We start from the raw sequence: 12,935 nt of genomic DNA, 5'->3' as shown, positions 1-12,935 counted from the left end.
GAGTGAGTAAAACTTCCAGAGACTCCGATCCGCGGGGAATGACGACACAGCCTGGTTAGGCTTAGTGCGGGACGACGGTATTTACCGACCGTACCGTATTATAGTTGTATGGAATGGCGTCACCTGATGTTGGTGTCTGAGTGCCTGGACTCCGCTGATCTCCGCATGAATTCCCCGGAGCGAAGGACGGTCTGCTTCCATCCCTCTTCCTCTCCAGCGTCGCTGGATATCCGCCTCCTCCCCATTTCCTTACCCTCGCGTATTCAGCCGCCTAAATGCGAAGTGCGGCTCTCCAGGCTTTCCGTACGGCTCGTCGTGCACCAGTACGGAAGGTCGTCACTAGGAAACCGTGCGCCGTCTCGTTCTCTAGCAGCCGGCCGTTCGGCCTCCGTCCTTCCTCCGCCGGTAAACATCCACCCTTCATTCCTGCATCCTTGCAGTCCTCCATGCATATTCGAAACTTCTCTATTGCCGTGATCTCGACAGTGGTGGCTTCCGGGGCCTGGTACGCTTATCAAGGCAACACCTCGCAGCCCATCCCGGTAGCAGGCTTGAACGCCACCTCGTCCTCGCAGCTCCGTTCGATTTCGACGTCGACTGCACATGCTGAGGACGTCCCAGAGTCAACCCGCCGAGCGCTTCTTGTCGATAATGATCAATTCTATACCGCAACCCTCTCGGGAGAACAGCCTCTATTTAAACAAACAGACGACTCGGACCGCCGCGTGCTCGAGATGTTGACGCCAGAACAAGCCACCCAGAAGCTGAGGAAGAATGAGGAGTCGTACTTGGTGAACCGTGGCAAGGGCGTTGTCCGGTACGATGTGGTGCAGGTCCCCAGCAACTCGCCCATTGAAGACGACCATGCCGAGAAGGTCGTCGAGGTGCCGTCCACGGTCGCGGCGGCCAAGGAAGGCGATGCCAACAGCGATTGGATGTTCTGGGCTGTGTTTGACGGCCATTCGTAAGTTTTTTTACTCCTGGTGAATGACTTGTCTCACTCAATCTTGCTCAGGGGCTGGACAACTTCGGCGAAGCTGCGCAATGTTCTTATCTCTTACGTGGCCCGTGAATTAAATTCTACCTACAAAGCTGCTGCGACCGACCCTTCTCTGCTGTCTCCCACGTCCAATGCGGTGGATGCTGCCATCAAGCAGGGATTCGTTCGACTAGACAACGATATCGTGCACAACAGCGTCGACAAGGTCCTCAAGTCCAACTCGCGGCGAATGGCGGCGGAGATGCTTGCCCCCGCCCTGTCCGGCTCCTGCGCTCTACTTGCTTTCTACGACTCGCAGTCTAAGGATCTGAAGGTGGCCGTCGCTGGTGATTCCAGAGCGGTTTTGGGCCGTCGTGCTTCCAACGGAAAGTGGTCAGCCACCGCCCTCTCGGAGGATCAGACCGGCGGCACTCCGTCCGAGATGAAGCGCCTGCGGGAGGAACACCCTGGCGAGCCGAATGTCGTGCGCAACGGCCGAATCCTCGGCCAGCTGGAACCCAGCCGTTCCTTTGGCGATGCATTCTACAAGTGGAGCAAAGAGACCCAGGAAAAGATCAAGCGACAGTTCTTCGGACGGACCCCCCACCCTCTTCTGAAAACTCCACCTTACGTTACTGCCGAACCTATCATCACGACCACCAAGGTTGAGCCCAGCAAGGGTGATTTCGTGGTCATCGCTACCGACGGTCTCTGGGAGATGCTGAGCAACGAGGAAGTCGTCGGACTTGTGGGCGAATGGGTCGAGCATCAGAGATCTGGAGCCGCGAACGGTAGTAACAAGAGCTGGCTGCCGAGCTGGTTGGGATTCGAGAACAAGCAGCTCCCCGTGGAAGCGGCGAAGGAGGCGGGCACTGATGGCCAGCGCCGCCCTATCCGTCAGCAACAATACGATATTGCGGGCGCCGCCAGTCGGTTCACCGTCGAGGATAACAATGCCGCCACTCACCTTGTCCGTAACGCCATGGGCGGTAAAGACAAGGACATGGTGTGCGCTCTCTTGACTCTTCCCAGCCCGTACTCCCGCAGATACCGGTAAGTCTTTCCGTTGTCAACACTTGGGGTAAGGAACCAATAGCTAACTATGTGATCAGGGACGATGTAACCGTAGAGGTCATCTTTTTCGGCGACGGTCCTGACAACCGCAGCATCGCGATCAACGAGGAAGCCAGCGCATCGGAGGAAAACGTCAAGGCCAAGCTTTGATAGACAGACAGACACCTACCTTGCCTACCTTACAGCTTTATATCTTTGCCGGCGTTAAGACTGTTTTATTGATCATCTATTTGAAAGGGGCTCTATCGTGCCCTCTTACCATGTTATTTTATGTTCTTTGTTGCATTACCCTATGGTCAAGGATATTTGTTTGGTGAGAGCCGGCGTTTCACTACTAAAGCCCTGGGATGGCACTGTGTTGCATAAATATAACAAGCATGCTTGTTCTTAAAATTGATCATTTGTTGATTCTCTTGTTCGTTTCTCTTCCATCTTGGTAGAGTATGTGTGCCCATTCGTTACTTTGCCCTATCCCTCTAAAACAAACAAGAAAAAGATTGTAGGGTTCATTCACATGTCACGTGAACACGCTCCGCAACTCGCAAGTGAATGTCCTCACGTGGGCCCACGTGGGCCCACGTGAGAATCACTGCCCTGAGAGAGATAAATATTTGTCCAGACTACATTGACTTTCCAATAATACTAGGGATTCTGTGCTATGATAGTACAGTGCTCGAGACTAAACCAAGTAGAGACACCAAATATCCTAGATTTATACAGTACTCTTACAACTTTACACTACACATAGAGGGACAGATATATATACAAGAAGCCATAGAAACCCAAATAAGCCCACACAGTCCACCAGCATATGGGAAACAAAGTAACTGAAGAGAAGTCCAGAGAAAATTGAACCACAGGAAATTAAGAACAGTGCGCTGCTGCTGTATCAGTGAACGCTACCCCAGAGCGCAACGTTGCGTTGGCCTAACCCGTTGGATTAAGTGAAGCAAAAGAAATCGATCGCATCGTACACATCGCTGATCGCATCGTTGTCCAACACAGGAAAGGCCAAAGAAGGTGGAATCCCCCCCCTCCTCATTTTTCTTCTCCTTCCCGCACTCTGCCCCTCCCCTAAGTCTCAGACTGTTTCACTCTGGCCTTCATTATTTCCATACTTCAGCGTACTCTTTTTTTTTTTGTTTTGCATCGAGTTGGGACTCCCAATTGCCTGCCTGCTTCTGTCATCATCCAGAGGGCAGATTCTGTCCCTGTCCTCGTAAACAGGCTGAGGTTTTCTCTCCGACTCTCATTAAGACAAGGTTTCAGTCGCCAAAGATCCCCCAGCATACACCTCATTACGGTGCTTGTCATTCATCTCTCGAGTGAGTCCTCGGTCGACTTCAAGTGAGTGAGTGCCCTTTCTCCCTCCGGAAAAAGTCCGTGTAGTATCCACTGACCGTAATAAGCAAGAGTCTGTTTGGCTCTATTGTCATCTGCGGCTGTTGACGATCGACAGGAGCCGCAGACAACCATGCCGGGTACTCCGTCCCGTCCCTCGGGCAGTCACGGTGACGAAGGCGATCGCAGTGAGAATGCGCCCAGTCGGCCGAGCACTCCAGACGGATCAGCCACCGTGCGAAGAATCCATCTCCCTAGACCGCGTCGCAACCTCTATGGAATCACTGAAGACAACGGCATGATTATCGTCAATGGCGTAGACATCGTGGCCCGTGTAACCAGTTGGCGCGAGGAAGGTCGGACGCAGGAGCAAGTCGAGAACCTGAGTCGCTTCATAGATTGGCTGGTCATCGGCGGCCGAACAACAGAGCATCCGAATTCGATGCCGACGCCGATGCCGAGGCAGAATGAGCGCCCGCCGAGCCCGCCTGACGAGCGAGTTGTCCAGTCGATGTACAACCGTCAGTTGTACGGCTTGCCTCCAGAAGTCTTCCAGCAGGACCCATTCATTCAAACGCGCCAATGGCAGGAGAACTCGGCGGGCGGCAGAAGGAGCCCGTCTCCGACGCCTCGCGAGCGCGAGGAGCGCAGAGCGGAGGAAGTTGCAGTTCTCCCGGTCCACCTGGACAACGAACCGCGCCGCGACACTTGGCCGGTCGGATGGGAGCTCCACCATGATTACTATCTTTGGGCCTGTCGCGGGACCGTCGTCGACATCGCCGAGCATCTTCAGGTGGTCTTTGACTTCAATCCCCCAATTCAAGAATCTTTTGTTGCCGACAGACTGAACGGGGTGAACGCCTTCAGACAACTCACTTATCTGCAAACATATTTCCCGGGCGAGACCCACTCCATGCAGCGAGCTTTGGCGAGAGGCATTATCTATGAGGCTGGCATTGACCATGTGGAGATCCGCGGAGGCTTCCAGGAATTGGAGGTAGAGCAAGAAGATCCCAGCAATTATGAGTACAGAGAGCCCACATGCCCCGGCTTCGGACCGCCCGACTGGGATTGCAGGGACGATGCATATCTGGCTCTGTATCTGGGCCTGTCCCCAAGCACATTCCTCCACGACTACGCATGGCTTTTCCCATACCCGATCTGCCCGGAATTCATCCGTCTGCGCATGGCCCAGATCCCCTATCTAGATCTGAGTTCCTCGGACCTGCAGAGACAAGTGCGGCGACGTAAACGCTTCCTGAGCTGGGCTCCACATCGCGTTACCAATATCAGATCATGACTTGCCACCCCCAAGTGACTTTGCGACCAAGCAGACAAATGATTATGACACATAGCTGGTTATGAAGGTTCGGTTTCTGTATCTCTTTTCATTTGCTTCTTTCTTTCGAATCCAGCTTCTTCATGCTCGATGGAACCATGTCTTTATTTTGTTTCCCCCCTGTCTTTGCCCAGACTGAACTGCATTGAAGAAGACTCAAACACGAAAAGAAGATAAAAAAGGTTATTTCGTCTTCTCAGACCCTTGTTCACCCGGCAATGTGTACGCGATATGCATTTGTCTCCAAGGTTTCAGGGGCTGGTTGAAAATCATGTACTTATCCAGAAGATAGGTTTGCAACGTGGCAGTGTTCGTACTAGTGATCCAATAGAGCATAAGCGCCGCAGGAAATTGATGATAGTAGGACGATAGACCGACGTTCAGCGCGAGGACCTGAATAAACACCCTAAGCCCTTTCACCGACAGCTTCTTCGCCAGTTCCAGCCGCGGCAGGTCCGACAATTCGGAAAGGGCCGGAGCCTTCCAGCCGCTCCGGATGTTGAGAAGGATCGAGAAGGTCATCACGGCCGGCAGAATGCCCGTCGAGTCACCCGCCATCAAGTCCGGAAACCACAGCGCGCCCTCGGTAGCTAGAGAGGGCTCTACGGCCCGTTGCAGAGCGGCACTGGCCTCGGCGGAGGACGACGACTCTAGGAAGGAGAGAAGGTAGGGGACCAACCCGGTCGTACTCCCGGACATGGCTCGAATGCTTTCCATGATGGAGAGCCAGATTGGGATCTGCAGGAAGTTCAAGGGCTTCCAGAACCGAGCGACATTCCAGCGCTTGTGCAAGGCGCGCTGTTTCGTCGCCATGGCCTTTAGCACTTGCACCCTAGCGTCTCCAGGGAGTGCGAGCTGATCGGATGATGATTTGCGCTTTCTCAAGTCCTTCTGGTAGTACTGGCGCCACGAGTGGAGAAGGGGGATCATGTCACGCTCTCTCCGGGCTTGTATCTTGGTGTAGATTTGCAACGGCATGGCGACAGTCGTTCGCACCACCAATGCCGTCAATGGGAGGGATACTGCCCATGGGAGACCGGTGACTGAATGGATAGCATAGATGAAGCCAGACGAGACGCTTAGAGCCTCGGCGATAAAAGGTCTCGACCCGGTAGGATGAAATTGGCGGACTTGTTGCTGGAAAGCAGTCCTCCGCGCTGTGCGGAGTGAGCTATGAAACGATCTCATGATAGTGGCTGTAGGGGGCTTTGCACAGCTCAATGGAACAGTATACTATGAACAAAGAATAGGATGTATATTTAGAGAATGAAAAGATTAAGATATGTAAAAGAATAAGAATGATTTGACACCCACACCAGAGACGCGACAAATACTCCGATCAAGCTCTCCGGCAGCAGCGAATGGAAAACTGCAAATCAACAAGTGTCCACGTGATAGTGCCACGTGATATGATCCATACATACGTACCATACGGAGTACTTACCATACATACCGTTATCGATAACGAGTCACGCCCCCCCAAAGAAGGCGGAAATTCGCCAGGTGGAAAGATTAAGATTGTATTTCTCCGCCGCTTCTTTCGCTGCCTTCCACCATCCGTCGTCTGGACGTTCGGATGTCATTCTACAACTGTGCTCGACCATGATGTTGTTTCTACTGAAATCCCTGATCACCGTCCTCGCCCTCCTGGCCACCTGCGTCCTGGTCCCGCAGCTCCCCTTGGGCCTTCTCCGCTTCGTACTCCGCGGTGTGGGATGGGCCATCCAGAAGCGCACCAAGTCTCGGAGGGAATTGGTCCTCTCGCGGGTCCGTATCGAGGACGAGGAGTTCCAGGCCAAGCGATCCAAGTCGTCGTCCGGCGGCTCGGGGGAGGATGAGGATTGGGAGAAGGTCGATTCCTCCAGCTCCAGCTCTGGGACAGCTGGCCATAAACAAACCGGCCGGGATGAGGACTGGGCTGGGATTATCGGCTTCTTTCACCCCTTTTGGTATGACTGATCCCCGTGGCCTATTTTCCCGTCGCATCGCGTCGTCTCAAAACGAAAAACACCTGTAATAGAGCCACTGCTAACCCTGTTGGCGGAACAGTAACGCAGGCGGAGGCGGAGAACGTGTTCTTTGGGAAGCTGTGAGAGCTACCCAGAAGCGATGGCCTAGAGCTACCTGCGCCATATATACCGGAGACCATGAAATCAACAAGACTGCTATGTTGGAGAGAGTCCAAGTAAGTGGGGGGGTTACCTTGCTACTGCGACGAAAGTTGGTCTCCGTCTCTAACCTACTCGCCTTTTGCCTCAGAGCCGGTTCAACATCCAACTGCACGCCCCGACGGTGGTGTTGATGTATCTCACCACGCGCAAATATGTCCAGAGCAGCATGTATCCCCACATGACCCTGCTCGGTCAATCCCTCGGGTCGCTGGTGGTGGCCTACGATGCCTTTACCCTCCTGGTTCCTGACATCTTTGTCGATACGATGGGTTACGCCTTCACCCTGGCCTTTTCTAAGCTGCTGTTCCCGTCCGTCCCCACCGGCGCGTACGTCCACTATCCCACGATATCCACCGACATGCTGCAATCCCTGGACGACGCCACCGGAATCCAAGGCGTCAACGCCGGGGCTGGCAAGGGCCTGAGGGGCCAGATCAAGCGGAAATACTGGCTCGCATTCGCTCGTCTCTACGGCTGGGTCGGCGGCCACGTGGATGTCGTCATGTGCAATTCCTCGTGGACGTCGGCGCACATCCGCACGATCTGGGGCCCCTCGCGGCGCACCAACGTCTACCGGGACCCTACCGTTGTCTTCCCCCCCACCGCCGTCTCGGAGCTCGAGTCGACTATCGCCGTCAACGCCGAGATTGAGCAACAGCGCAGCCCCGTCATCCTCTACATCGCGCAGTTCCGGCCCGAGAAGAACCACCCGCTCGTCCTGCGCTCGTTTGCCCGCTTCCTCGAAGAGCGCAGCAAGAATCCCGCGTTGGCCGAGCAACCGCAGCCGAAACTGGTCCTCATCGGCTCCGTCCGCCACGCCAGCCCCGACGAAACCCACATCTACAACCTCCGGCTGCTGGCGCACGAGCTGCGCATCCGCGACCACACCGAGTTCCTCTGCGACGCCAGTTGGCCCGCCATCCTGTCGCACCTGGGCACCGCATCCATCGGCGTCAACGCAATGTGGAGCGAGCACTTCGGCATCTGCGTCGTCGAGTACCAAGCCGCCGGCCTGATCAGTGTGGTGCACGACTCCGGCGGCCCGCGCGAGGACATCGTCGTCGACCTGGGCGACGGCGCCACGGGCTTCCGCGCCTCCACCGAGGACGAGTTCGCCGCCGCCTTCGAAGCCGCCCTGGCTCTGCCCGAAGAGGAGAAGGTCGCGATGCGTCTACGAGCCCGCAAATCCGCCCTGCGCTTCACCGAGGAAGAATTCGGAGCCAAGTGGATCGGCGAGATCGGAAAACTGGTCCGGATGCGAGCGCAGTAAGGCTGGTTTTAGAAAACACAAAAAACACACACCATACACGTATTCAGCGAGACATGGTTTTTTTTTTCATTATATCTTTCAAAGAGCTCGGAAAGGGAATTCGTAGACCTTGTACTACAATTGTCAACCTTATCATCAGTTTTTGTAGGTGTAGACTCTAGACTCTGCCGTTATTGCCAGTTTGCGTGAAATAAGCGTTTGTCCCCCCTTAGCCGTTGCGTAGACCCGGTTACTTTTTTAGCAGTCTCAGCTAGATTGGCTTGGTATTTAGACCTATCACTGCGCCGGATTTACAGCAGGTGGGTAATTGGTAGGAACCTATCATTGACCCAAGTAGAGGAGGAATGGGGTCTGGCATTGCGGAACTGTCCTGTTTGTTGCACAGGCTACATCATATCCGGAGCCGCGATCCGATTGAAGAAAGTATTTTTTATATCCAAAAAGACAGGAGCAAGCAAGAAAGCAAAATGTCAAGTTCCAAAAAAAAAAAAAGAGCAAGTTACCCGATCTGGGAACCCCTGCATTAAATAGCAGACGGAATCCCTAGGGTATAGACTCATAGGCACATAACGACGGTCCGCAGCCCTTGCGGACCAAGGGGGAATCAAAACAACTGGTAGGTAGGCAGACGAATAAACAAAATGTTTCGCGATGGTGTTGAACGAAAAAGGGACAAAAAAAAAGATGAAGATAGAACGGTAGATAGATAATGTCAACCCGCCGTGATCTGGGTGCACCAGCCTATATCTCAACGCCAAAAGTCCTCTATTGAATGAACAAAACCCACGACAAAACCGCAACCGACACAAGGTACGGTTTCCAAATGAAACCCTCCCCCAGGTAAGAATATTAGTACCTACCCGGTGGTGGCATAAAAGAAAAGAAGATGAAGCAACAGCGTCCACAACAGACGCAGAAGGTGAAAAGGAAGGGGGAGGAAAGTAAGGAAGGCACAAGAAATCAAAAATCAAACAGCAGCAGAAACGACTCATTGTCATTCTCTCCATTCCGTGTTGGCGTAATTTTCCCCAGAGTTGACCCCCAACATCTGGTTATTGACACCGTACATATTCTCTTGAGGGCTGTACCCCCCACTCATGCCAGAGACACTACTCATAGCCGATTCGTCGTCTTCGAATCCAAACTCGCCACCGGAGCTGGCGTCAAAACTGCTGCGGCCTCCAATATCACTGGGATCGTCCGCCGAAGCCGGGATTTGGTCCCATTGGAGAGTTTGGAGTGCGGGATACTGGGCGAGCAACGCAGCGGGAAGAACGAAACTGCTGGCATGCTGACCATCCATTCCCGACACCATGAGCGGCGGTGGGATCGGCTGCAAGTGACCCGCATGCGATGGCTGCTGCTGGTCAATCATCGAGCGCTCGTGAGACTCTTCATCCAGCAACGACTTGATACAAACGCGACCGGCCTCCGATCGGAAATGGCGGCCCAACGCGTCAGCCCGGGCAAATCGGCGGCCACATCCCCACTGTCCGCCGCGGGACAGCTCTCCCCGGCAGACGAATTTTTTCTCGCCCGAATGCAACCCTTCGTGTCGCTTCCGATCGTGTTGCCGGGCAAAAGCTTTGCCGCAAACGGTGCAGACGAACGGCCGTTCGTCCGTGTGGGTGCGCAGGTGAGACCGTAGATTATAGGCTCGAGTGAAGCGCTTGGGGCAGAGATGACACTGGAACGTGGCGGGATGTTTTTGGACACGCTTCGAGTCATTGGGATTCGCCCCGGGCCGCTGTGGATCGGCAAGGCCGAGGATATAGTTGCGGCTGTCAATGGATGATGTTGACAACCGACGAGATCGCGACGGAGACGGATCGCGCGAGCTGGGGTTGCTTTGCGGTTGGCGGCCCATGGAATCAAAGGGCGACAGCGATCGAGGTGACGACGGAGCCAAAGGCTCCAGGCTACTCGTGGTCGCGGGACTCCGAGAGCGGGAGGCAGGATGGGCGTACGGATCAGACTTACTGCGCACGCGAGAGCCTATTAGTTGAGTTAGCATGATTTGGATGCCAGGAGGAAAGGAAGAGGTCCCTACGCATGGAAGGAGGCGGGCTCAGAGAGTCCAAATCTGCTGTCGGCTTGGACTGAGGGAAAATAGGGTTCCTCGAGGGGGGTGCCAATTCCACGTTGATAGATGGAGGTGCCATTTGGGACGCTTGTCCGATATCCTGGCCCAAAGGTATCCCTTGCGACATGACCGGGCCGTCCGGGCCATTGTTATACACGTCATTGACTGAAGGGGTGGAATACTGCGGATTCTCTATCGGCGGGGAAATATATGGGATATTCGGGATCATCTCTGGTCCCTGCTGGGGCATCAACTGCGGGGAGATATAAGGGCTGTGGGCCGGACTGAAAGCATGCTGTTGATGCTGCTGGTGCTGCTGATGCTCGGACAGCGTAAAGGACTCGATGGCGAGTGCATTCTCGTAGAGTCCGGGATCGTTCTGCGGCGCCAACAGCGGGGAGGGATTGTTGTCGACGGCGTCGAACGTATCATGCTGGGACATATACGGCGAATGGGCGGCGGAGGAAACCTCGGACACCTCGGACGGAGCCCGTCGGTGGCCCTGGAAGGCCGCATTTCCCATGACGGCCTGCCAATCCGCGTGCGAGCCGCCGGTCAGGTAGTTTGCAGATGCGGGGTCCAAGGACGTGTGGCGAGAGTGCTGCGGAGTGTAGAAGGTGCCGGCCGTCGAGCTCAGGGGAGAGATGGGACTCGGAGAGGAGTGGTGCGCATGCTGCTCTTGCGGGGACATCTGCGGAGACGCCGAGGGATGGGGCGACGAGATCTGGCCCACGAGATCGGCGGGGTTTACGCCCTGGCTGACCGGTCGCGGCTGCCCGTGCATCTGGGGGTCCAGCATGAGGGAGGAGTCGTACTCGGGGGCAGTCGTGCTGTTCGGACTGTGGTTCTGGTAGACGGAGAAGTCGAACCCGGCGGGATCGGAGTTCAAGAGGGTGGAGAAGTTCTCCTCGGTCGACTGTTGAGGTTGCGGGTGCTGTTGCAGCGAGATGCCCGAGGACTGATCAAACTGGTTGACCAAGCCCGGTTCGAAGGACTGCGGCAGCTGCAGGCCGTGGGAGAAGGGCTGATCCGGCGGGGCTAAGGACGGCGCGCCAGGCGGGGAAAGATAGCCGCCGGTGCTGTAGGTGTAGGAGTCGGCGCTTGGGGAGGAGGAACTGGGATGGTTGTGGAAAGAGGGCACGGTGACAGAAGGGTCCAAAGTCAGACCAACGGAGGGATGATTGTAAGGCTGCTGTTGAGGATGATGAAGATGAGCGGACGGGCTGACGCTGCGGTTTTTAACTCCCGCCGGAGATTGGCTCGACTCTTCGTGGGAAGCCATCGCGAGTGATCTGTATCCCAGAATAGATACTCCGCGAGGCAGGGCAAAGGGCGTTGGAGTAGAGAGATTGATTGAACGGTCGCGCCAACAAGCAACGGCGGGTGGGGGAGAGCGACAGAAGAGGGCGGTGGAAAGGGAAGACGCTGGAAGTGGGAGGGGCAGTGATTGTGATTGGGAAGATCACAAATAAGATAGATGGGTTGGCAGGGCGCAGGATGCAATTTCAGGCAAGGAATGACTTAATTAAATCAATTAGTGCCAGCCCTAAAAGGGGGAGAAGAAGGACAAGACAACCATCTGCAAGCTGACAGGGAACTCGAAAGGAAGGAAGAAAGAGGAGAGAGGGAGGAGGGAGGAGAGGAAGGGGGAGTCCGGAGTGCACCTTGCGATTCAGCCTCGTGGCGCACGGTATCAGCGATCGGGACCGGGGGAGGGGGAGTGTTTACATTCTCCCCTCCAGGAGTGGATCGGAATTGACTGATGGGAAGTTAACGATGGGTTAGGGGGATGAAGAAGGAGAGATGGATGAAAGTGATAGATATAGAAATGAGGGATGAAAGGAAAGGAAAGGAAAGAAGAAGTTGAAGAGGGAAAGAAGCAGAAGAAGGTAGGTACGGTACGATGTATGTTACGTACAGTCGCTGCCCGGCGGGTGTTCAGGCCAATTCAGGCCGCTCGGGTAGCCCGCGGTATTTCCCTCTATTTCTACTCAGTCATCGCTGCCTTTCTGGATTACTTCTTACTATGTTTATCGCCGTGACTGTCAGAGCCCATCCGTGGAATGCCTCTTGAGAACACAGTCAAATACGAACCAAGGCTTTTGGTTTACCGTCGGTCAGGCCCGGGCTGACATTGACATTACTATTGACTTAACCACTTAGTCTGGTTCAAAAGGGAAATACGAGATCCCCTGGAATACATCTTGTCATCTCCAATTCCCCATACATGCGGCTCTGAGATTCTCGTTGTGACTACTGACTAGTTAGAAGGTTATGACTGATTAAGGATCTCACCCCCGTCTCAGATCCTTTGTATGTAACATTAAACGAGCTTGGGAAGTTGACCTGTCCCCTCGTCAATCAGCTTGCATCGCTGATCTCAATCATTTGGTTAATCTACTCCGTAGTAATTCCAACTGATGAGTAGGGAGAACAAACATCTCGACGAGCTGCTCAGCCGTTCAGCTGTCACACCCTGTGCCTGCAGCGTGCATACATACCCAGGTAGCGTAGCCATCACGAGATCAATTCCATCCATTGGAACCAACGCCCACTGCTCCTAATAATAATAATGCACATGCGGGGATCCCATGTTGATTTAATAATAGAATCGAAGGATTTCCATAATTATCTAGTTACACACAGAGTAGTATTAGATTTAGGTAGGATTTCCTAAT

The 12,935-nt window shown here is 54.5% G+C and overlaps 5 protein-coding genes across 5 annotated transcripts; 3 read left to right on the top strand and 2 right to left on the bottom strand.

Moving 5' to 3' along the window:
* Positions 1-275: 275 nt before the first annotated feature.
* ptcF (type 2C protein phosphatase ptcF) lies at positions 276-2,203 on the top strand (the record flags this gene model as incomplete). Its single annotated transcript, XM_053104925.1, has 3 exons — positions 276-964; positions 1,016-2,032; positions 2,092-2,203. The coding sequence occupies 3 exons, from the start codon at positions 276-278 to the stop codon at positions 2,201-2,203; spliced, it is 1,818 nt and encodes a 605-aa protein (XP_052951828.1).
* Positions 2,204-3,527: 1,324 nt separating this feature from the next.
* Positions 3,528-4,694, top strand: KD926_001234 (uncharacterized protein; the record flags this gene model as incomplete). The annotated part of the gene is made up of 1 exon (XM_053104924.1): positions 3,528-4,694. One exon carries the CDS (start codon positions 3,528-3,530, stop codon positions 4,692-4,694), a length of 1,167 nt encoding a protein of 388 aa, XP_052951827.1.
* A 222-nt stretch (positions 4,695-4,916) lies between these two features.
* On the bottom strand, positions 4,917-5,921 carry KD926_001233 (putative mitochondrial export translocase Oxa2; the record flags this gene model as incomplete). Its single annotated transcript, XM_053104923.1, has 1 exon — positions 4,917-5,921. One exon carries the CDS (start codon positions 5,919-5,921, stop codon positions 4,917-4,919), a length of 1,005 nt encoding a protein of 334 aa, XP_052951826.1.
* A 414-nt stretch (positions 5,922-6,335) lies between these two features.
* Positions 6,336-8,174, top strand: KD926_001232 (alpha-1,2-mannosyltransferase ALG11; the record flags this gene model as incomplete). Its single annotated transcript, XM_053104922.1, has 3 exons — positions 6,336-6,682; positions 6,783-6,918; positions 6,993-8,174. The coding sequence occupies 3 exons, from the start codon at positions 6,336-6,338 to the stop codon at positions 8,172-8,174; spliced, it is 1,665 nt and encodes a 554-aa protein (XP_052951825.1).
* A 994-nt stretch (positions 8,175-9,168) lies between these two features.
* crzA (putative C2H2 transcription factor Crz1) lies at positions 9,169-11,539 on the bottom strand (the record flags this gene model as incomplete). The annotated part of the gene is made up of 2 exons (XM_053104921.1): positions 9,169-10,169; positions 10,225-11,539. The coding sequence occupies 2 exons, from the start codon at positions 11,537-11,539 to the stop codon at positions 9,169-9,171; spliced, it is 2,316 nt and encodes a 771-aa protein (XP_052951824.1).
* Positions 11,540-12,935: the final 1,396 nt, after the last annotated feature.

This window comes from Aspergillus affinis (assembly GCF_023601865.1).
Source record: "Aspergillus affinis strain CMG 70 chromosome Unknown NODE_124_length_105727_cov_84_656186, whole genome shotgun sequence".
Lineage (NCBI taxonomy): Eukaryota > Fungi > Ascomycota > Eurotiomycetes > Eurotiales > Aspergillaceae > Aspergillus > Aspergillus affinis.
The sequence above is the reverse complement of the archived record's forward strand: the minus strand, read 5'-3'. Positions and strand labels throughout refer to the sequence as shown.